Source organism: Ylistrum balloti, unplaced genomic scaffold (assembly GCF_031769215.1).
Source record: "Ylistrum balloti isolate Yb309-2 unplaced genomic scaffold, AGI_CSIRO_Ybal_v1 Utg370930, whole genome shotgun sequence".
Taxonomy (NCBI): domain Eukaryota; kingdom Metazoa; phylum Mollusca; class Bivalvia; order Pectinida; family Pectinidae; genus Ylistrum; species Ylistrum balloti.
This window is the reverse complement of record NW_026782526.1, coordinates 77,345-103,596: the sequence shown is the minus strand read 5'-3', so window position 1 is coordinate 103,596 and position 26,252 is coordinate 77,345. Positions and strand designations below refer to the sequence as shown.

The 26,252-nt window shown below is 34.9% G+C and overlaps 1 protein-coding gene across 1 annotated transcript in view; it reads right to left on the bottom strand.

The window, feature by feature from the left end:
- LOC132559541 (uncharacterized) overlaps positions 1 to 16,110 on the bottom strand; it is a 68,815-nt gene extending 52,705 nt beyond the window's left edge. Inside the window, 1 exon segment of the mRNA XM_060224169.1 lies at positions 15,954 to 16,110. Within this exon segment, the coding sequence (XP_060080152.1) occupies positions 15,954 to 16,110 (157 nt within the window).
- Between the last annotated feature and the right edge of the window lie 10,142 nt (positions 16,111 to 26,252).

Below are 26,252 nucleotides of genomic sequence, written 5' to 3'. Positions count from 1 at the left end.
AGACAATGGTGACTTCGTTCCGATCATACTGACTTAGAAGTGTACAGCTTGATTAGAACTGTACTACCTATATCAATCACGGACAAAACCTACAGAATGATCTATGACCTCTTTAGGTAATCGTCCGATCGAGAGAATTAAATGCTGTCCATTTAACTTTATGAGTTAGCCCCGTGTCATTGAAAGCTGATAGCTCTCTGGTATTCAGAAATCAAAGAAGTAACTAAGCTGGCGTATGGTCGTTTCCTACAAATCTTAAGATTGATAAATAGTTTGATTAAAGGTCGGTGTGGAGACGTATGTGAAATATCTATATTTGGTAATGGGTGTAGCTGATGATAACAAGGTGACTGTGGTAAATTAAATGCCAAACCCTTTAATTATAACGTCAATGTGAATATAGTAGATACAATTGTCTGCTTACAGGGATCGCTTAACGAACGGTACACATTATTCTATAAAATAAATACATATAAAACAGCTTGAATAGATATAGTCTTCTGAAATCAATTTCTATACAGAAAGTCGGCAATAATTAAAAACAGCCGAAATTGATAGACGTTTATAATGAAATAACGAAGATATCTTAACAAGTAAACAGATCACGTGTATAGAATGCTAATCACTCATAAACACACACAAGTAAGCTGTTACTTAAGGAAATGATCATCACCCCTGACATTAACACATGTGAATCTGATCACTAGCGGTTCTATTTCCACCAGATTAGTTTAAGATCGCAAATCCTTTACGGTCCACATATTACACGGTTTTAATGCAGTAACTTATTGAGAAAACAGCAATCCATGTGGGCAGAATTAACATTTAAATAAAGATAATCCGTCTTTACTTAACATGTCATGTCGGGTATTCACTGCCGACATAAAAGATTTGTATAATTTAAACTCTCGTGTATTAGAATTTCTACATAATTTCTCAATAGCATTTTCTGTTTACATTGACTATCTGTATGTTTTTCTGAATCATTTAAAGGGTGAAGCTTTTCTCTGGGTATCAGTTCGTATGCATATCGGTTATAAAGCGTCTGTTTACATGATTATATGTATTTATCCCAAATGCAGCAAAACATGTATTTTTAGTGCCGCTTTCCTTTACAGAATGCACTCTCTTTCAAAGTTGTCAAGTGTATTCTAGTTACCGATTTCCAAATGTTAAAGCTAGTGATAATAGAAAACGCATTTACACTATAAATACACTAGTTAAGTTTATATTTTCATCCCTTTCTTTTATGTGTTAAACACTTATGACAAACATATAAACTTTATAATGACAGGTATTTATTACCTACATGTATAAATGCTGGTTAGATTTTTTTGTGAGCCACAAAATTGCTTAACCTACTCTACAAATGAAACTTGTTCATAACACATATGGTGCCCAGTTACCGGAATGTTCCATTATTCTGGTAAGGATGTTTCAATTACCAACAAACTGATTTTTAAGTTCGATTCGTTGTTCTTGTCCTTTTAACTGACATGGTGCCAACTTTAAGTGGAAATGTATTTGAAATTTGTTTATGTTATCTGGTTATACAATTAAGTAAATTGCGGTACGTAATAGCTTTTGCGACATTTAATATAAATGTTAATTAGTAAGACTAGGTAGCAGCAACCAGAACAATAGGAAAGCCTTTTAAAAAACGTACTTATTCAGGTATCTATGACAGTGGTTTGGTTAAGTAATTATTTTTAAATTGGATCCTAATTGTTGTGACTGTTAGTGACATACCAATGTTTGTATAGGTGACTTTAAGGTTTTATTGAAATATATCGTATTTACACTAATCGGATCGAACCAAAAATACGCTGGAAGAAGTTTGAATTACATAAAAGGCATAATTGCTGGTAACATAAATGAACCGGAAAGAAGATATCAAAGACTATATTTAAAAATTAACATATTTCATTGTTCTGTATCTCGCTTGCCAATTAGTTGTGATACCATTCATATCACTATCAAAAGCACGTGGGAAAACTCGAAACCGAAAGGAAGATGGTGACGGACTGAAGGCTAAGGCGGCGAAGAGAATAGTGAAAAGGATAAACCTTAATGTTTTATATCATTATTTCTGTTAGATGAAGTGGTAGAAATAAGTCATTCACTTTAATATCTCGGTTCAATGCCAAAATAACCACCTGAACACGTCCAAGTCTCTTTCCGGTGAACGTTCTACTAGTGTCATCAAATAAATGTTACTTTAGTAATGCCCCGGTCTTCTGAAAATTGTCTTTATTTAAAATTCAACGTCTTATTGGCAGGCATTGCTTTAAATTTAGAGTGTATTATACAAATACATGCAGTCGATCATTTATGTTAGCCTGGATATATAGAATGGAATAACAGTCGACAAAGTAATGAATTTCTTAGTCTGATAAGCCATGAGGGATACTAGTTAATACGTTCAACGACTAAAGCTAGATCAACAGGCAAGTATAAAGCTGTGAGGATCTTAATTAGTCATACCTAAATGAATTCACACATATATACATGTGTCATTCTGAGTACAAAGCGCTGACAAATATCGTTTTATACCGATTTGAAACTTTACCAACATTCTCAAGCTAGTGTATAGAGAGAGAGAGAGAGAGAGAGAGAGAGAGAGAGAGAGAGAGAGAGAGAGTGTGTGTGTGTGTGTGTGTGTGTGTGTGTGTGTGTGTGTGTGTGTGTGTGTGTGTGTATGCAGATTGAATAAGGATATCTATGTAACATGTAGTTGATCTTGTCAAGTTAATTTGTAATCCATCATTGTTATAAGATAAACTGTTCTCGGTAATAAACGTGAAATCAAAATCACCGAAGTTACTTATGGTATCTTCGACGTCGTCAAATTGAAATGTGATTATGGAATTATTTTCCATTCAATGACATATTTTAGCTCCTGAATAAAGATAACACATTACATAACGTTGTTAACATGGGAAAAGGAAGTCGTACTACGGCGAAAAAAGCTCGGAGACTTAAGTATAACAAATCGCGCACATGACATTATAACATGACTCGTTCAAAGAAAGGACACCGAGCGAATAGCACGATTTTTAGAGTTAGATACATTAGAGCCAATGCATACAACTGCAGCGAACAACTGTTTTTTCCCTTAGGACTCCTCAGTGATGATTATGACCTAAAGTTTGAAGCTTAAAAGGCGACTAAGTAAAATTCAATGTGATCTAAAGAAAGGCCAACATTTAGATGGGATGATCAATAGTCCCATAATTAAATAAATTTCGTATATCAGATAATTTTAGAACAGGTTACATGTGTATATTCGTATGAATTAAAAAGCAGCATGCAGATAACGGCAAATCTCTGGGAATTTAATTCCACCAGAAACAACTTAATGCTTAAAAGGATGAAGCACATCAACATAAGTGTCAGCTTAAATATCTAACAAGTTGTTGTGTTTTTCATCTGAGATATATTTATACTAATACATGCTTAGATGCATGCATCAATACTTTTACTGTTTCTAGTTGAGAGCAAGTAAGGGCAAACAATATAAAAGAAACGAGTCTAAGTAAATCAGTAATAGAGTAAGGATTTGAGATCTGACCTGAACGTGAGGATGTTGGAAATTCAACGTCTGATTACATTTAATTCCAGTATTTCTGACAGATTAATCGCCTCTTCGCTGGTTAAATCTCTTTGACCTTCGATTTGCCCGACTAAGTGACTGAAGCCTCATGGTGTTGTTATGAGGCGCCACCTAGAGTTGCCGAACTTCAGTTTGGTCATGATTTTGATAACGATGTCATTTTATTATGTTAAGTTGAATTTTACCATGACATCTATTATTTTTTGTGTTCAAATTGCCCGTTTCTGTCTCTCTGAAACATTAAAGAATCCTTTTGCAGAGTCAAAACGATCTTAGGTTATACTATGTGTAAGAGAAGATATATGTAGCTATGGTAGAAAAGACTAACCATGTGGATGATGCTATTATACAGCATTTATCAAGAGCATCAGAGGAACGCCTTTTCAGAAGTCAATATGATGCGATAGCGGGGGTTTCATTCATGACAAATTGTGTATACGTCATGTTTAGTCAATAATTTCGACTATAATATGTTGGTAAAGCACCAAATCGTGTGGCTTGGCAGTATGCTAACACTGTAAATTCAAACTTAGGCAAATGGATCGAGGTTATATGTGGTTTATGTATGCCAAAACTTTTTGTTGTTCGACAGTAAACATTTTTCAATCTGTTAATCTTCGGCCTTCTCAGAGTGTTTCGAATAAGTTAGTGCCAAAATAAGGATTTCCATCTCGAAATACCAAATTTATTCCAAGTGTCTTTTAATTCTATAACATGTAAGTAGTTTTAGGTATGCTTTATGGTTAATTCATAACGAAAGCGACAAACTTGCGACATTACGCAATGATTGACCTGAAAACACAGTGATGTTTACACAAAACTTTATACGTATCAAATACTATTATCATACATGTATGCAGATGATTACACCACCCTTTAGAGTACCAATAACACGACATGAATACGAAATATGTTTGGTTAACTGTACGATATTATAAAACACGTTTAGCGACTCGTTTAAGGTTGTAGTTTGGTGACACGTTGAAAATTATTTTTGAAATATATCTTATCATTGACAGTTAGAGGTTACATTTCATTATGAACTATTAGTACTATGTTATCAGTAGAATTTGAAACAGTTTGAAGTTAGTGTACTTCATAAGTTTCTTTAAAGTTACAATCGAATAGAAGATAATATCGCCAAAAGATCATATTTAAATGGGGTGATCACTTTGTAATTATCATGAAACGTATACTAAAATAACGCTTTCCCGAGTACACGCTGGCTTCGTCATAGCGAATATTGTTAGTTTAACAATGCTTTCAGTAAAATGAAACGCCGATTTTTATTTAAAGATATTCTACTTAAGTCAAAAACGAAAATATTGAAAAATATAATATAATAATATATAAAATAAACTTGAATTTGAAATGACTGTACTATTTATTAAGATGACAAGACTTGATGACATAGTAAATGTCCAAGGTCATCCTTAATTGTATCTATATCGTTACATATATTGCCGTCAATTGAGAATTAGTCCGTTCATCTCAAAAATGACAAACTCTTTATATCGCCTGAAGTCATTTCTCGTTACCAATATAATAATTTTGTTTCATATTTACAACATTTACTTTATTACTTAAGTATGGTTTCAATATGATCAATTCTAGAAACCACTATCACACCTTTATCTTGCCATTTTAGCCCGTAATGCTCTTACTCGACAGATAGATCAGTTTGACCTGAGGGAAGGGGTACATGTTACCGAGAGATTAACGAGCCACCTTGACTTTAGGTAAAGGGTACCTGTCGGGGACAAGTTGACAGAAGACCTTGACCACAAATGGGGGCTAAATATCATGAATATGCAGACAACCTTTAAGGCAATGCATCAGATAAGTTATCGTATGTCTGCCCTTCACGATAAGAGAAAAGCATATAAAACCTGCATATCTGTAAATTACGTAATAAGTTAAGTACGTAAGACTGTATAAGAAATTCATTAATTATATTGTACGAGGGTTTATAATTATATGAAGGATGTATCTCATGAACATGTTCCAATTATTTAAAATCTTAATTAAAATTTAATTGCGTTTTTAATAATAGAAACGTTATCATTTCTTTTTAAGCCAATTAGGAATTGACAGCAATTATCTAAAAAAGGAAATAACATTTGACTTTGACAATCAATGGTGTCTCCACACTATAGACAAAAGATTACAAGATATAAAATCTGTCTAATAACTTTTACAGAGGCGGGCTCTGAATGTAAATTGTTTCGAATAACAGTTATAAGCGTCAAGATGGCGTTTGCTCAACTGTAATGAACTAATCTCTACTACATGTTATATCTGTATGCATGTTCTTTCTTCGATGGCTTCAAAAATATATCACCTTGACGTTTGAGTGTAAATTTCCAATTAAACGTTTGTCATTGTTCTTCGTATCATAATTCAGGTTAACATGTATTGAAGTCATTCTAGCATAAGTTTATCATTATCAGAGGCATTCACTATAGGCCTAGTCATATGCTTTCTGTCTATTTACAGTTAAAAAGAATTAACGATTTAACCAGCTGATTAATGTTGGCTGAGAATGGTAGGATCAGTAAATACAGCTGTGTTCATTAGGTGTCCTGCTGTTACTGTACCAGAATTCACAAATCAGTATATTGCATCCATCCGTTTACTTTAATATTTCAAACGTTCCCTACAAATGTATATCTAACATAGTTCATACATATGGACTCGATGTTATTGTGCTGGTTTTCGTGAATCTTTAGACAAAAGATATCAGATGACTCGGCACGCACACTTATTACATGTAGGTTTGGTAGATTTGGTTCGTGAGCGTGATTTCAGATAACATAAACAAACTATATATACTAGTCAGGCATTTAAATTTGTTTATTGTCTTTCAAAGTTATTTAGATAAAGTATACATGCTTTCTCCCGGGAGTAATAACCTATGTTCAGTATATATTAGCCTACTGTGGTACGACGAATGTTTAAACACAAAATATTCCTAATACTCTTTCCCTTAAAATGTGTATCGTTGAAAACAGACCGTTAAAGAGAGGTCATTGTATTAAGAGATTGTATAGAGATTTTGAAACCAGCATATTATCAAAATAACACATGTATGATGGAAACTACAATATCATGATTAGGAAATAAACTTATTGACATATCATTTTTCGTGTTATCTCGTTCATTTTTAATTTTTAAACTTAATTGTTGACATGTTGAATCACTGATATTGAATACACCTAGCACCACTCCCAATATCCAATATATGGTCGGATTCAAATTTCCTATCACCACAACATATTACAGTAACCCATATACACATTGAAAAGGAATATTTCCACTAAGTCATATATGTACTAGCAATAATATGTTAGAATATTATGTTGTGTGTGGTACAGTTAACATTTTGATCACGTTAGCAAAGTGGCATCAATGTTCAATTATTGTGTGCTATGGACAATAACGGTGTGTTAATTATTTCTTTACAAAATGAAGGAGTAGGATAAACAATCATCTTCAAAAGTTTGTTTCAAATTATGAGTAAATGTTTCATATTACTATTCAGTAAGCTTTAATTGATATTAGAATCCCTTATTTGCGATAAGTTTAACAGTGTTTTATTTGTCAACATATAAGTATATGAACAAACATATCAGTCTTTGAAACTTATATCATTCTATTATTATATTATCATTTCAATTTTTAGTTTTCGATGTTTGGAACAGACAGCACATATATGTTCAATAAACCTCGTCAGATATGCAGGTGTGAAAAGAGAGACTTTTTTATTAAACAGTCGTTTTTCGTCAAGATGATCTGATTGTCCTGAATTTCTTTGTTATTAACCTGGTTATCATTTTGAGAACTTTACATTTCTTTGATTGACCTTGGTTTCCATGACAGTTGTCTTCTAACAAACAAAGAAAACTCTTCCTGACCACCTGCTATTTTTAAGGTGTCCCAATGTCAATCGTTCTTCAAATTTTGTCCCTATTTGTCAATTTAGAATTACAACTGCGATTTTGTTGTTCTTTTTTATCTTTATTATTTACAGATTTACTTACGAAAACCCTAATTATGTAGTGTTTTTTATGTTACGCGAAGGATACGAAGTTCTAAATGACGTGCCCTTTCTTTTTGTCTATCATCAGATAACATCAGCTTACATCTTTACTGCTTTCTGTTCATAACAATCTTTCCTGAGCTGAAAATCTGTCTTTTCCTACGGTCCATTTTCGGTCATTGTCGAAAAACAAACCCCCAGAGAACAGATCATTTTCTTTAAAATCCAGACAACTTTCGTCCATTATTTCTTCTATAATACATATACACGTGTGTTTAATACCTATAAATACTTTAGTGTTACCGCTTAGAACGATTAGTATTAGGAATGTCAACGAATACTCGTACGATAGGGTGGCATTCAAAAAGGAAAATGACATTTAAACAGGAAAATGGTATTCAAATAGCAAAACGGTATTCAAATAGGAAAATGGTATTCAAATAGCAAAACGGTATTCTAATAGGAAAATGTATTTAAATAGAAAACTTGCATTCAAATAGGAAAATGGTGTTCAAATAGCAAAATGGTAATCTTGCGATTTTGAGATATGAACACTTGGAATTACTCAATTTTCATTCTGAATAGATTTTTGTCAGCTTAATCATAATGGTATGTGCAATATTGAATTGACATGAAAACGAATATTGAATTAGACGAATATTTGAAAGGTGAATCAAACGAATGTTTGAATACTGAAATCAGACGAATATTCCAATAGTAATTTCTATAGAATTGACATCCTTAATTAGTACATAATCAGTTTTAAATGACTTTTCCGTGTCTTTTATTAGCTCTCTCCGATCTTGAGACTATCATTAATAAATACATTTGTGTAACACCCTAGCTAGCCAGTTAGCTTAAATGTTATCGCATAGCTCCTATATACAGAGCCTACCTCCAGAGTTATCGTTATCACGTGCATATTTTACCACTTTTTAAGAGTCGTAATGCCGTGTGTAGTTTGTTTAGTGATAAGAATATCTATAACAGGAAAAGGTTGATTTACCTATTGAAACGAAACAATAAACAACAGTTGCTCATTTCATATTCCAAAACATTTTTTTATGTGATTGTAAGTTGGTTGAATGCAATATTTTGTTTATAAGAAACATCTGTCAACAGACGTTACTATGTACGTAAAGCGTATATCTTCTAGTTGTCACAAATAACTGTATAACTAATATGGAAAATTCCTGATTAAAAAAATCACTTGAACGTATATCCATTTCAAATATTGCTATAAACATCATATTGATCAATTCTACATGGTAATAGTAAATATGTCGAACTAATTTGTCAAATGATCTGCATTAGAAGATGATATATGACTTTAAAATCGGTATTGAATTCATTGTAGAGAACCAACGATGTGTTTTCAATAGCTGAATGACTTCTGTTCACCTTATTTGTTAAAACAGTACAGTATACGCTGTTATTAAAACAAAGAAGTTTGGATCCAATCTCTGTATGTATCTTTTGTGTATAATCGGGAGCTCTATGGCTGATTTAACGCGCATATAGACTTTATGCTGAAGACATACACTTACCCAAAATGTTTAAATGCCATGTTGTGTTCAGCTATTTCCCTTATGTTATAATTCACTTGCCACCATATCCTATTTTCTTCTTTAGTTACTTTGCCTAGTTATCACAAATAATTTACTGTCTTTACTCCTTTGCGGGAAAAAATAGAAAAATATGGGTATTCTTTTAAGAGTTACTTTTTTGTATTTATGTGCTAATCTGACTATGCTTGAATAGAATGCACACTTTGTGTAGGACTGCATACAGGAAATAGGGCACAGTGTGCTTAATCTGATGGATTTGTCACCAATGTACACCCGCGTAGAACGATCGGTTTCCATCAACCGTTTATGATCTTAAGTCTAACACAGAGTCACATCGGCATTTGTCGACAAAATCTACCATGTCATATCATTGTGGCGACAGTATATCATAGCAAGAGATCCCCGAGGAATGTCGGCCGTCACTGTATGGCCTCTATAGATTTTATAGGAATGTTTGCCTTATGTCCTCTCGTTTGTCCTTTGTCTAATTTTCCCCGTTGGTTCCAGAAATCGTCAAGTACAAGAAGAGATCACGGGAAATTGACATTGAAGTTTGAAATTAATTGGTCGTGCAATAACAAATTAGCACAGTGAAAACCAAATATGGCATCCTGTCGGCTTTTTTGTTTATCCCACAGGAAATTTTAAAGATCAGAATAATCAGAAGAGTTCATCTTTAGGCAAAAAACAATAATAACAGATAACAAGCATTTCCTGTCCAATTCCTATCCATTGGTTTTCCCGATTTTTAGAAAAAGAAACAACACCGATAGAGATCACGTAGAAAAACGAGAAAGATCAGTCTAGTGCCTCTAAAAATATTGATAACAAACATGTATAAAGTTATATAAAGCTGTTTAACATTGGATCTACTGTCATTCTAGATTTATATAGAGAGGTGTTATTCAATCGTGAGTCTTTTCTACATGTACGTATTATTACAATTTAAGATGGAATCCTATTACAGATTAAGATGGTCTCTTGTCGGTTTCTTTCGATCAGATTCAAATAAAAAAAATAATGACACTACTGTGGATCAAGAGAGACTTACATGTAAATTTTGAGAAAGTCCAAGACGTTACTTCTCAAGAAATGGTGATAACAAGAAAAATTACGGACAAACGACTGATGGACGGACAGACGGGAGATTGATCTTAGAGGATTGGTGAATATCCCACCACTTAATTGTTAACCAATAACCGGCTATAAGCCCCAAGACCCCCATCACCAAATTCCGTCTCTCCACATGCTATTTGCACTTTCTCTCAACGTTTTGGCTATTCGACCAATGTGGGAGTTCTCTCAATATAGGAAAGGTGGGTTTTTTTCTTCATATGGAGGTCTAATGTATTTTCCCTCATATGGAGGTCTAATGTATTTTCCCTCATATGGAGGTCTAATGTATTTTCCCTCATATGGAGGTCTAATGTATTTTCCCTCAATATGATATCCATGATATTTTTTCTGATCATTCTTTAATACTGTTGGTGCTCCCTGGTAACGTGACATGCTACATGTTATATTATTCTATTCCATTGTTGTAACACTCTGAAGTAATTGTTTAGTTATCAAATTATCCGGGGACATGTTCTTTGTATGATTCTTGTAAACAATGAAAAAAAATATTGAATTACTGATGTGTTTGTGTTTAATTTAGAGACCATGGCGTGGTACTTTTGTTTCTAGTTTGTTTATAGTCTTGTATATATCCGTCAATAAAATAAAAAAAAAGCCAATAAAAACGTCTCTAACATGTCCAAAACAAACACCACATGGACAAGTCGTTTTAATTTCCAAGTACTGAAGGGTGATATTGTTTCATGTCTAATGTATAGAGGCTGTGGGGTCATATAGGTCAATCTTAATAGAACTTTACACCAGGTGTTGTTGTCCTTGAGATCAATACAATGGATATATAGTCAAAGACTCCTAAACACCTGCACAAAAACTCCCCTGTGTTAAAGCTCCGGAGGCTTAGCTAACAAACACAAGCCGATTAGATATCAAATAAGAATTGGACTTTTATACAACTATTGCACCAGTGTTGGAACAGCTACAGACAAACGGACATTGAATATATTCTGCTAGCTATGGGTAACTGACATCCCTCCCTGTCTAGAACTGTCACAACCCATTCGATCGTCTGTGTACAGACACTAAAACTTGACCGTGTCTTTCCAAGGCCTGCTTGTCATCAGCTTGATACTAGATATATATACCTTCAATGAGAAGTCAGAAAATGTGATTTTCATATAGGCTTTTCTGTTACATGTACAACATACCTCCGGAAATCCAATATTTCATTTCAAAAGATGTAAAGTTTTAATGAATTCATCCTAAGTGTGTTAACTTATCAATTTAAGTATTTAAATGGATCCTTGTCCAACTTGTGACAACTCTGACAAAGTCATTCAGTGTCTTGTGTTCATCTCTGCCTTACCATTCATCTAAAATTTATCTTAATTTCGATGTTTGTGTTATATATGTTCAACTCGTGTATGCATGGACGATAAACAGACCTTTAGGTCATTTCAAGGGTCACTCTTGTCCACGATTGATTCGTCAATTAGACAAAAAGAGTGTATATAGAATATAGATACCATTTCATATCTATGCCTACATGTTTGAAACTTAAAGTTTATTCCTTCAAAAAACATCACACCTGTTAGAATTTAAAGTTGGAATTGTTTGCAGAAGTGTTACAAATGAGATTTGTTATCCCATCAACAAACTTATTGACAAATGTCAAATCTTAATATTAATGACATAGATAGACATACATTATTGACGAGTTTATGTAGCACAGTGACATTCAATATTGTCTGAATTCCTATTACAATCTGAATTCATGTTACGAAAATGTATATATTCATTACAGAGGACTTAACATCCACCTGACTTGAGTTGTAGGATAGATGTCTGACTTGTATAGTTACAATATAGGTGTATTTCTCGTGTATATTAATTTCCGCGTTGAGAACCCTATGAGAAGTTAACATGGTGTAGAGCCCACACCTGATAGTTAGAGGTGACAAATGACGTGGAAATAGCCCAATATTTTCCTTTTGTGCATAATAAGTCAATGTACAATTACTACGAACTAAGTGATTGTTATCACACTGGTCTAAATAACGTTAGATCATAAGGCACGCCTCTGGATGATGTCCAGCAAAACCTGGTCGACAGTATTGTCGTGTTGAAAAACACACATGAACACTTTTAACAAAGGGTTTTATAACCTTTAAAACCAGTAAATTATTTAATCAAAACGATTTTTTCCAGGCTTGTAATTGCTACTTTCATATAGCATACCCATTTACTCCAAAGTTCCAAAAACTAATTTCTCTCTCTCTCACTCTCTCTCTCTCTCTTTAAAATCTGATGATAATTTCAAACTCATACAACTTTGTACTGCTCTGTATGAGATACGCTGCTACAATCTATGCGCAATCCATGTATTGGCTCGGGGAAATGACGACCGTTTATTTCTCTGCCCTCTACAACGTTCTGTTTTTCTAATGTTTAGAATTTGTGCTAATACTGAAGGAAAACCGTGAACGTTTACACGACTATTCAAATCAATATAATGATAAATGGTTTTGTACACCAGAGTTTTTAATCATGTGCAAAAAGGCATTCAATCTTTCTCATCTCCTATATAAAACCGATATCGCTCGGATGGAAATTTTGAATCATTTCTACCGCACGCTTAAAGTAAACGATAAAATACATTCCCTCTCACAGCTAAACCATCGATTTTGTTGAATGGATTTCCGCTCTATGAAATGAACTTCCGGAAATAGAAATAGACACAAATGCTAATCGATGCAAAGTGATACAAGTGTATGAATTTGTAACGAAGGTGGAATTATTTCAGGATATTCCAAACTCGATAAAATCGAATCAAAGAATTCTATTTACTTTGGAAATATCTAAAAACCTCACGTTTTAAGCGCGAGCATGGACAATAAATACAGATATACATTGTACATAAAAAGATTATATGTCAGTTCCTCAGATCAATGAAGTAAAATTTCGTGATTAAAATGTATATAAAACATGAACAAGCTATATTTAGTCGGTATTTCGTACAAAGTAACCTGCATAGATTAGCCAAGCCATGTAATTTGATACAGATTTCAGTCGCTAACAGAACATGTACACCCGGCGTACTATAGGTTTCACCTGAAATTGTTATTGAAAATACCTCTTATTCAGTATCGTTTAAGTTGCCGTTTTAGATGTTTATTCTTTATATAAAGAGTCACGCCAAATGTGAATCTTGCGAGTGTAAATATAAAATAAGAAGTACAAACTACCCTGTTTCTTTTATTTTGTAACTACCGTTGTTTGCTTTGCTATGTTCTTCTGAATTAAGGAAACAGATAATTTATAAGCCACACTTTAATATATATTTCAACTAAACAAAAAGTAGGGATATATTGTTTTTGCCCTGTTTAAGAAAAAATGCTTTCATTTATTGATTTATTCCAATGTTTTACGATAGGTGAGGTTCCCGACACGTTTCTCAACAACCAATGGATGGAATTCGACGAAACTTCACACGAGTGTGTGTACAAATTATAGGAGATTTTCGACCGCTCATCCGCCGAGTAAGTCACTTCCACTAATTGATAACAATTTAAATACTGACTGATTTCGTTCAAATTCGGTATGGAGGGTTAATGCTGCTATTGACGATACGTAAGTGGTTCCATTTTGTAATCGTATGGCCGCCGTTTTCTACGACCTCCTATTGATGTCAATTCAGATATTAACCGACTTAAATCAAAGTTAGTATGTTCAACGTAATTTGTTTAAGTTACAATCATGGGATATCCGTGGTAAAAACGTATTTTGTTGAAATTGTACAACAATGGGATATCCGTGGTAAAAACGTATTTTGTTGAAATTGTACAACAATGGGATATCCGTGGTAAAAACGTATTTTGTTGAAATTGTACAACAATGGGATATCCGTGGTAAAAACGTATTTTGTTGAAATTGTACAACAATGGGATATCCGTGGTAAAAACGTATTTTGTTGAAATTGTACAACAATGGGATATCCGGGGTAAAAACGTATTTTGTTGAAGTTGTACAACAATGGGATATCCGGGGTAAAAACGTATTTTGTTGAAGTTGTACAACAATGGGATATCCGTGGTAAAAACGTATTTTGTTGAAATTGTACAACAATGCGATATCCGGGGTAAAAACGTATTTTGTTGAAGTTGTACAACAATGGGATATCCGGGGTAAAAACGTATTTTGTTGAAGTTGTACAACAATGGGATATCCGGGGTAAAAACGTATTTTGTTGAAGTTGTACAACAATGCGATATCCGGGGTAAAAACGTATTTTGTTTAAGTTGTACAACAATGGGATATCCGTGGTAAAAACGTATTTTGTTGAAGTTGTACAACAATGGGATATCCGTGGTAAAAACGTATTTTGTTGAAGTTGTACAACAATGGGATATCCGTGGTAAAAACGTATTTTGTTGAAATTGTACAACAATGCGATATCCGGGATAAAAACGTATTTTGTTGAAGTTGTACAACAATGCAATATCCGGGGTAAAAACGTATTTTGTTTAAGTTGTACAACAATGGGATATCCGGGGTAAAAACGTATTTTGTTGAAGTTGTACAACAATGCGATATCCGGGGTAAAAACGTATTTTGTTGAAGTTGTACAACAATGGGATATCCGGGATAAAAACGTATTTTGTTGAAGTTGAAAAACAATGCTATGTATATTTTTTGAACAACCTTTAACTTCAGTGTTAGATTATTCACAAAAAAATACATTTCTAAAACACGTTAATATCCTAAAACCGAACAAAAACTTCCTTCTGGATAGCTTGGAGACATCCCACCATTTACTGTTTCAAATCGGCTTTCAAATTGTCTCTGATTTCAATTGATACCCTATTCACTACTATTCCGTTACCAATAAAATATCAATTTGTATTTACACTTATAAAAATATAATTTTAAAAGTTTGACAAAAAATAGTTCCGACTGACATGATAGGCATAAAGTTGATTTTATACTCTGTATTTACCAATTAATTTGGATATTCGCTGTACTTTCTTAATACGGTACCCGTTTCAATTAGAGATCATTTATTTATTTCTGTTTGAAATTAAACAAACAAATTTATCGCTTACCATGACTACTGGTATTCTCTATATAAGTCCGAAGACTTTTACAATATTTTCTCGTGTCTAATCATTTTTTCCATAGTATAATGTACATTGCATCATCAATTTTATAAATTTCTCAAATATTTTTTCCGTGTACACGAGAGGAAGGATCAGCGCGACACCCAGTGTCCTAGAAGTAGTAGAAACTAAGTAAGGGATAGGTAGATAATGTGGGCACAAACTGGGTACAAATATGCCTTTACAGTATTACAGAAGGCGGAATATAGATTCTGATGTACACAATTATCATATAAGTTAATAGTTTCTGACATATTTAGATGACCGTATGAGATGTATATCAAACAGCTCACGTGTAAATTACATCACTTTTTTCCGTTTTGTTTCATTGGAGTGAAACTTAATATTCGAATGTCAAGAACTAATACCATAAAGATAACACGTGGGGGAAAGCGTAAGAGAAAAATAGTGAAAATCATAACGAACATAGAAGGGGTCAGACAAATCGATGAAGTAGATACACAGAAAAAATATTTGTGATCTGTAAAACCAAATTGACTTACCATAATAAACATGAGGAACGAGAGTAAACGACGTACTTCCACTGCCACTGCTAGAGGGTCGGGAACCCTGGTTATTGCCGAGCCCGAGCCCCAGGGGAAGAGACCTGACAGAAGATGGGTATGCCCCAGGGATGGCGGGAAGAGTGATCCCGCTCATTACTGTCTTATGTCCTTACGCCACAGTAAGATCCAAATAAGGCAATGCACGCTATTACCGTTACGATGCACACAGAAGGCAACTTCTATGCTGCATACGTGTTGGTTACATCCCCGTGGGTGGAGGAATTAGGGAGGGGCATCCATCACACGGATCCCTGGGCATTAGAACCCACGCTCTGTTAATCCGTTCGATAGCTGTCCTCACCACTGAGTGTTAGTTTTCCGTTAGGCGGCGCTATTTCTACCTACACCGATTGATTTTTGTATGTCTTCGGTATAATCTTAGATCTAGGTTGTCCTTAACTGTAATTCTGATTTAAACTACGAGGCTCGATAGTGACTCCTAGCGTTACCATGCATCAAGCCTGACCAACCATTGCAGAACTAAATCAGAATAATAGCGCTCGGACTTGGCAGACTTACGGTTAGCATTAGACTTTAATTTAAAGGTATATACAAATGAGAATCAGTCAACTGTTAACGATACAGTTTGCCAATACACAGACTTATCTACCGTACAACCGTTTTAACTCGGCTTAAAGTCCTAGGATAAAATAGCTGGGCAGAATCAAAAAGTGTATATACATGTATATATTAAATCTCAAGTTCATAAACAATTATACAATGCATATAAGCATTGCGTGTCACTTGGCTCGATATGTTTAATCGCGTGTTTATTAGTTAAAGATTAACACTTACGGCTGTTCAATTCAATTTGTAAGTGACCGACCAGCGGTCAGTGGGGCAGACAGGGTATTAACGGTTTACCACGGACACATAGCAGGAAAGATCAATTTTGTGACGCGGTTAAATAGGGATAGTTCTGTTCTAATTTGGAAATGAGTTATGAGACAAAGCAACATTGGAAAATCAGTTACAGAGAAGAGGTTAAAGGTTGTCTCCCTTTCGGTCACGATGTGTCCGATCAACTGTATCCCGTTACTTTAACGATCAAAGTAATTCGGTACAAAGGACGTATATTACATATATATTTCTTTCAAAGATAAAAGAAACCGTTAAAAATTAATTATCTTCGCTTCTGAACGCCGTCCTTCCTTCGTCATTGGTTAAAAGTGTGTGTGACACGAGACAAATGACAATGATGTATATTCCTGTTTATTTAATGAGTGAAAGGAGATGTTTTGTATTCAGTTAGATATTGTTGCGATAAGTAATATCCGCCGTGGTTTTCTTCTCTTTTAACATCATTTCCATATTTCACCCACGATAAACTACCAAACCTTTTTATAACGCCCAGTGATGCCGAACAGGTGACAATAGAAGGCTGAATATATATATACATAGAAGTATACTTTTATCTAATTTATGCAAAAAGAATTCTCTCTTCTTCTGTTCAATTTTCCTTCGTCACTCATTACCCCTGTCTTCACTCTCCCCTGATAATATTCTTTCTTATTTGTCAGCACTTTTCTCTTCTCTTACGCACACCGATCTTCTCAACCTTGTCCTTTAAAACTTCCAAACTTGACGTTATGTTCCCGTAAAGAACATGTATCGATGCCAAGGCTAAACAGACCAACTGATTGGTATAATCAATCAATAGGCGAACAGATCGATAAGGCATTGATTTCTTAACACTTTATGTTAACGTGCCAATCTCCAGCTTTTCGGTCGTAGCAATGCAACAGTAGGTAAGACTCCGGTGTATCCTTATCAATTGCCAGCTACAGATGTAACCTTAAAACCTAACGATAAAGCTTATAGTACTCAGACGCCCTCCAACCCACCCACCGCCATCTAACCCTAATATCTGCATAATAGGCTTTTATATTACAACGCATTTGATAGAGTTACCTCCCTTCATCATTTATTTTCCAAAAACCGAAGATTTTAACTTGGTAAAAATGGTTTGAAATTGTTGGATGCTTTCGGGTCCTTATAACATTAAATTACAGATGTCTTGTATAAACCAATTGTTCTAGAATAACTCATTTTTTCTGAATTCTTTACCAAACCCTCACTTAATAACACATAAATTATTCTTTCTAGTCGGCATAAGATTAGTTCGTATCTCGGACACCTAGTAAAATTAAGTATAGAGTTCTGTAACATAAACCCATACAGGATCACTTGAGTTGATTTAAGCATCATCAACAGTTCTTTTTGTACGATAGAAAAAAAAAACTTCAACAGCACCAGCAGCCAGTGTTTCGGCGCACCAAAACAGATAATTCTGATACGGGACGGGGAACTCCAATGATAGGAGTGGGCTCCGGTCATAACTGTTCGCAAACAGATGGACACACAATGAACTGAAACGCTATATCAGTTACCGGGAACCATTAGCTGGTTTCCTGATCATGCTGTGTCTCTTAGTTCAAAAGGTTACGTTTAGGTAAAACTCTTTATCATGTCTTTTTACCTTTCAATCTCCTTGGAAAAGACCCTCAGTAAGTAAAAGATGTGGCTGCAATAATCCTCGTTACACCTATCACAATCACGCTGAAACTGATGTTATATCCAGTGCCCAACAGGTTACATCGTCTTACATTATAAGGCAACATCTAGGGAAACATCGTCTGATAGTCTCATCATAGAGACCATCTACACGTAGACAGTAAATGATCTGTCGATGGTTCTTCTATCATGAGAAATATATATCTAGTTGTTAGAATGTGACGGTAATATTAATTACTAGAAAAGGTACTTGTTTACAGTACATTAAGTTCATTTTTAGAGATTATGTCAGAACAACCCTTTACCCATTGTTTCTTAGTATACTGACACATATTCTCTAAACAACCCATTGTTTCTTAGTATACTGACACAAAGTCTCTAAACAACCCATTGTTTCTTAGTATACTGACACAAAGTCTCTAAACAACCCATTGTTTTTTAGTATACTGACACAAAGTCTCTAAACAACCCATTGTTTCTTAGTATACTGGCACAAAGTCTCTAAACAACCCATTGTTTCTGAGTATACTGACACAAAGTCTCTAAACAACCCATTGTTTCTTAGTATACTGACACATAGTCTCTAAACAACCCATTGTTTCTTTTTATACTGACACATAGTCTCTAAACAAACTATCACCCATTGTTTCTTAGTATACTGACACAAAGTCTCTAAACAACCTATTATCCATTGTTTCTTAGTATACTGACACATAGTCTCTAAACAAACTATTACCCATTGGTTCTTAATATACTGACACAAAGTCTCTAAACAACCCATTGTTTCTTAGTATACTGACACAAAGTCTCTAAACAACCCATTGTTTCTTAGTATACTGACACAAAGTCTCTAAACAACCCATTGTTTCTTAGTATACTGATACAAAGTCTCTAAACAACCCATTGTTTCTTAGTATACTGACACAAAGTCTCTAAACAACCCATTGTTTCTTAGTATACTGACACAAAGTCTCTAAACAACCCATTGTTTCTTAGTATACTGACACAAAGTCTCTAAACAACCCATTGTTTCTTAGTATACTGACACAAAGTCTCTAAACAACCCATTGTTTCTTAATATACTGACACAAAGTCTCTAAACAACCCATTGTTTCTTAGTATACTGACACAAAGTCTCTAAACAACCCATTGTTTCTTAGTATACTGACACAAAGTCTCTAAACAACCCATTGTTTCTTAGTATACTGACACAAAGTCTCTAAACAACCCATTGTTTCTTAGTATACTGACACAAAGTCTCTAAACAACCCATTGTTTCTTAGTATACTGACACAAAGTCTCTAAACAACCCATTGTTTCTTAGTATACTGACACAAAGTCTCTAAACAACCCATTGTTTCTTAGTATACTGACACAAAGTCTCTAAACAACCCATTGTTTCTTAGTATACTGATACAAAGTCTCTATACAACCCATTGTTTCTTAGTAAACTGACACAAAGCCTCTAAACAACCCATTGTTTCTTAGTATACTGACACAAAGTCTCTAGACAACCCATTGTTTCTTAGTATACTGACACAAAGTCTCTAAACAACCCATTGTTTCTTAGTATACTGACACAAAGTCTCTAAACAATCCATTGTTTCTTTCTATACTGACACAAAGTCTCTAAACAACCCATTGTTTCTTAGTATACTGACACAAAGTCTCTAAACAACCCATTGTTTCTTTCTATACTGACACAAAGTCTCTAAACAACCTATTACCCATTGTTTCTTAGTATACTGACACATAGTCTCTAAACAATCCATTGTTTCTTTCTATACTGACACAAAGTCTCTAAACAACCCTTTGTTCCTTAGTATACTGACACATAGTCTCTAAACAACCCATTGGTTCTTAATATACTGACACAAAGTCTCTAAACAACCCATTGTTTCTTAGTATACTGACACATAGTCTCTAAACAAACTATTACCCATTGGTTCTTAATATACTGACACAAAGTCTCTAAACAACCCATTGGTTCTTAATATACTGACACAAAGTCTCTAAACAACCCATTGTTTCTTAGTATACTGACACAAAGTCTCTAAACAACCCATTGTTCCTTAGTATACTGACACAAAGTCTCTAGACAACCCATTGTTCCTTAGTATACTGACACAAAGTCTCTAAACAACCCATTGTTTCTTAATATACTGACACAAAGTCTCTAAACAACCCATTGTTTCTTTCTATACTGACACAAAGCCTCTAAACAACCTATTACCCATTGTTTCTTTCTATACTGACACAAAGTCTCTAAACAATCCATTGTTTCTTTCTATACTGACACAAAGTCTCTAAACAACCTATTGTTTCTGAGAATACTGGCACAAAGTCTCTAAACAACCTATTACCCATTGTTTCTTTCTATACTGACACAAATTCTCTAAACAATCCATTGTTTCTTTCTATACTGACACAAAGTCTCTAAACAACCCATTGTTTCTTAGTATACTGACACAAAGTCTCTAAACAACCCATTGTTTCTTAGTATACTGACACAAAGTCTCTTAACAACCTATTACCCATTGTTTCTTAGTATGCTGACACAAAGTCTCTAAACAACCCATTGTTTCTTAGTATACTGACACAAAGTCTCTAAACAACCCATTGTTTCTTAGTATACTGACACAAAGTCTCTTAACAACCTATTACCCATTGTTTATTAGTATACTGACACAAAGTCTCTTAACAACCTATTACCCATTGTTTCTTAGTATACTGACACAAAGTCTCTAAACAACCCATTGTTTCTTAGTATACTGACACAAAGTCTCTAAACAACCCATTGTTTCTTAGTATACTGACACAAAGTCTCTAAACAACCCATTGTTTCTTAGTATACTGACACAAAGTCTCTAAACAACCCATTGTTTCTTAGTATACTGACACAAAGTCTCTAAACAACCCATTGTTTCTTAGTATACTGACACAAAGTCTCTAAACAATCTATTACACAACCCATTGTTTTAAATAATCTATTAATTGATATCGTCGTTTCTCCAAGGTTTCTCCCTGAAGATGGTGCTGTCTGTCTTAACCTAGTTTCATTTCGACGATCTGACGATGATATTGATAAATGTCTTAAGTGGATTTCATTTTGCCACTTTGAAAATGTTGTTTTTGTCTCTCTTAATTGGTGGTACAATGTTTCTAAAATTGAAATCATTGTCTTTCTAAAACGGATTTCGTTTTGTTTCCCTAAAGTTGACGTCAGTGTCTCTCTAAGTTGGTTACCTGTTGTTTCCTTGAATATCATGTCATTGTACGATTCTTTTGAAGCTCTTCTTGAGATTGAAGATGAAATGATTATGTTGAAAAAATATCGTTATTGGAGATTTTAATGCTAGAACTCATTGTTGCAATGGCTATATACTACCAGGTCATTAGTTAATTAGAGCGTCTAACGTAAGTGAGGTTGACGAGTGACATAATCATTTATGTGATTGTGAAATTTTACCTGTCAGCCTAGTTGATTACTTGTCTCCACAAATGTTTTCTTATGTTTAATCTCTTTGAAGTTCTTTGTTTTAATTCTCTTATTCAGATGTCCACTGTAGTGTTTTATATTGAATGTCCTAACTGGCTTTCTGTAAAAAATATTTCTTTTACTAAAAGGATTGCCAAGAGGCCAAACGAGAAGAAAGCTGATTTGTAGAAAAAGTTTGTACAGAAAATAACGATAAATCACGGGAAATAAATACGAAAATTAACAGCATGACGAAATCCTCCCAAGAAATATCAATATCTTCTGAATACCTCGTCATTTACTGTATCAAAATCATTTACTGTATCAAAATCTTCTGAATACCAAATCATTTACGGTATCAAAATCATTTACTGTATCAAAATCTTCTGAATACCAAATCATTTACTGTATCAAAATCATTTACGGTATCAAAATCATTTACTGTATCAAAATCTTCTGAATACCAAATCATTTACTGTATCAAAATCATTTACTGTATTAAAATAATTTACTGTATCAAAATCTTCTGAATACCTAATCATTTACTGTATTAAAATCGTTTCCCAGCTCACAGCTTTTTTGTGCTAGGACCGCTGTATCATGTGTCCAATTTTAGAGTTCTTCAAAGGAAAAATATCACTTCTTCGACAGCTGCACTTTAAATACACGAATATGTAAGTTCGGTTGACTCGTAATAATAATTTGTCAGTAAAATAGTAATATTTTGTAATAAAAACTGTGAAAAAAATTCTTTTCACATGCACAATACCAATGCAATACATCAATACAGAACAAAACACGCCATACACGCCACACTACGAAAGCATATTCAGGCCACGTTGTGTTTTATTTTAGTTAGTAATCCGAAATTTTGAGATATTAACCCGAAATTTCGAGATAGCAACTCGAAATTTAGAGATAGCAACTCGAAATATTGAGTAAGTAATCCGAAATTTCGAGTTATTGAAATTTTGAGATATTAACCCGAAATTTCGAGATAACTCGAAATTTCAAGTTGCTATCTCGAAATTTCGGGTTAATATCTCAAAATTGTGGATTACTTATTCAAAATTTCTAATTACCAACTCAAAATTGCGGATTACTATCTCGAAATTTCGAGTTAAAATAAAACACAGCGTGGCAGGAATACGCTTCCGTACCACACAAGTCATATACCGTTTTAAAAAAAGATGTAGGTCTATATACTATACGGTACAGCCGAAAACTTAATAACATCATCAAAAGCAACCCTGTCAGTCGAAATACGTACTTTACCATAAAAAAATCAATGACGTCATCAAAACCAACCTGTCAGTTGACATACGTACTCTATCATAGCCAAAAACATCAATGACGTCATCAAAACCAACATGTCAGTTGACATACGTACTCTATCATAGCCAAAAACATCAATGACGTCATCAAAACCAACATGTCAGTTGACATACGTACTCTATCATAGCCAAAAACATCAATGACGTCATCAAAACCAACATGTCAGTTGACATACGTACTCTATCATAGCCAAAAACACCAATGACGTCATCAAAACCAACATGTCAGTCGAATTAGGGACCCTAGCTTTGGTTGGGTGTTGGTTTGCTATGGACGCCATCTTGATCAAGATTTCGGAATTTCCCTAACCTTTTTCATAAACGGAACTAGAATCTGATTTCCAGTTCTGTTGTAGGTGTAAAGGCACTATGATCTGGTTCCCAGTTTCGTTTTCTTAAACGGAACTAAGAACTGGGAACCAACTATAGGCTTATATATACAACTCAGATTGCAATTCTGGGTCATTCATGTGACATTTCCATCTACCGTGTGATATAAGGTTTCGCAACTTCATGGTTAAGAACGCGCACAGGGGTTGGGTGAAGGAGACTAGATTATTAAATTGTCAGATAACATCTTTGCTAGAACTGCTAAGGAGAAAGTTACTAGATAGTCATCAATGGTAAGCGAAGATGCAAGGGATAGAGCACTGTTAAAACGTAGGTGATGGACGAGGAAAGACAACTCCTGTAAATTGCAGAGATGTTAACTTTGGTGTAGCACGCAGCCACAGTCTGAATACGTTATTGAGTGAACAACTTGATTATAGTTGACGGTCGATGATCGAAATTGTCCTTTATCTAATACGACTTATTTAAACATTTCTTCGCTCGTTACTACAGATTGAAAGAATTCATTTATAGGGTTGAACAATTGTGAACTTGCCCAGGTGATTTAATTTGCGTCCTAGCGATATATTGTAAACTTGTCTGGGTTGTCCGAGATAATCCATGTTTAATGTAAAAGTTGTTGTGTTTTAAACTTGTCCTGAAGACCTACTGTAAACCTTTCATGCGGTCTTCCAATGTAATCTTCTCTGCTGTAATCTAATGTAAAATGATGCTTGATACTCCAGGGGTTACGCTCATTATCGCTCTCCGCACTCCTGAGTCATGTCAAGGCAAAATTGATGGTTCCATGCGCGATACCTTGCGGACAAGACTAGTTTGATCCTTTGATGTACATCAAACGAATCTCAAAGTCGCATAATGGAATGTTGTAATGGATTTAATGTTGTAGTCAGCGGTTAAGGGAGACTTTGCGGGGAAAGCATGAAACTTTTTTGTGGGTAGTGCATCCCAATACAAGTCATTTTCGATTAGGACCCACTTCAGAAACGCCCCTTGGTGGCGGCTATCTTGAAAATCAATATGGCAGCAAACTGGTGTATGTATTCCCCAATAACTCCGTTGTAAAGGCAAATACACACGTATTTTCAATGGCTACCCCCATGTTTTCATTGTCAGAGAATCATATGAAACAACTCGTGACTTCCTGTTGTGTCCGCCATCTTGGATTTCAAGATGGCCGCCACTGAAACCGATTTTTACCATATTTTATAGACTATTGAAGACAAAATAATCACAAGGAAGAGTTGGGAGTATCAAGTTGAAGCAGATCATTATGATGACTGTCTTCTCAATATAAAGTGTGCTCCAGGTGGTACCAGTTAGAATGGCAATTGGCCTATGTGTCCTGATCTTCAAAACACTGGCCGTCACAACCGCAAAGTGTTGTGCACTTTGGCTTTGAAACATTTGCAGTTTCTTTTACAAGCCAACTTGCAGTGGCAACACAACAACTCGTAGCAGGCTTTGGCTGCTTCTTCCAATCTTATCCATACAGGAGTCCATCGGCCATCCTGCATCTTCCAGCCCCAGTCCGAGGGGGAAGGGACCGTTGGATCGGTGGTCAATGCCAGTCCTCTGATGTACCCTGCTTGATAAGCAGCCCGTTGAATGTGCTCCTTTAAGGCAGCTGAAGTTGGTTATATGTTTTCTATTTCTCGACATCGTTTTGTGAACAAGTACATCACAGCCTCATCTACCCCTTCCAAAGCACTTGTCCAGTCGTACAACAAAACCACGAAACGCTCAAGCCTAGCAATCAGATCATGTGTAACCTCTTTGGGTTGCGTTGACAGTTTCACGAAAGTATCTGTTACTTCAGGGTAACTCTCCCACGTTTGCCACGCAGATTTCTTTCCACGGCTTAAAAAGGACACATTGTCACATCCAGTAAATGCATGGAAGAAACACAATCCTGTGGATTTAGCTGGACCAAGGTGGGCTACGATTTCATGTATTGCAATCCATCTGAATTTCTGTCCAGTTCCAAAGGCCAGCCACAATTCCTGAAGGCGGGTCGAGTAGAAACAAGATGTTGCAATAACAGCCACATCTGTATCAACACTACGAACACTACGAATCATAACTTTTTCATGTCCACAAAGGGCAGCATGCCTGGCATGCAAGACGACTCGCGTATCAGCCTCCTCCTGTGAACATGGTTCAAGGCCCTGGTTGTCCATATACTTGACAAAAGAGATGACACTTTGTTCGGTGGTAGATATAATGACTTGTGAATTGCATCCAGTGCAACTTTGGTGTAGAAACCGAAACAGGTCTTTCTTGTTTTCATCATTCCGAAGAAAACCTGACCAGTTCGTTGGTATCCTTGTATCAGTAGCAACACGGCGTAGTGTGCCTTCACCGCGTTTTCCCCTTGTCTTCGTCTTGAAACTTTCGTGGAGATACACATCCCATACGATGTCCACTCGTGAGGTACCAGGACTGTTAAGTTCACGCAAGACATAAGGTAGAAACACTTCACTAGCATACTGTCCAAATGTTGTGGCTGTTCCTGGTGGGAGGAAAAGGACAACTGCAGGACCATCAAATATCTTGGCA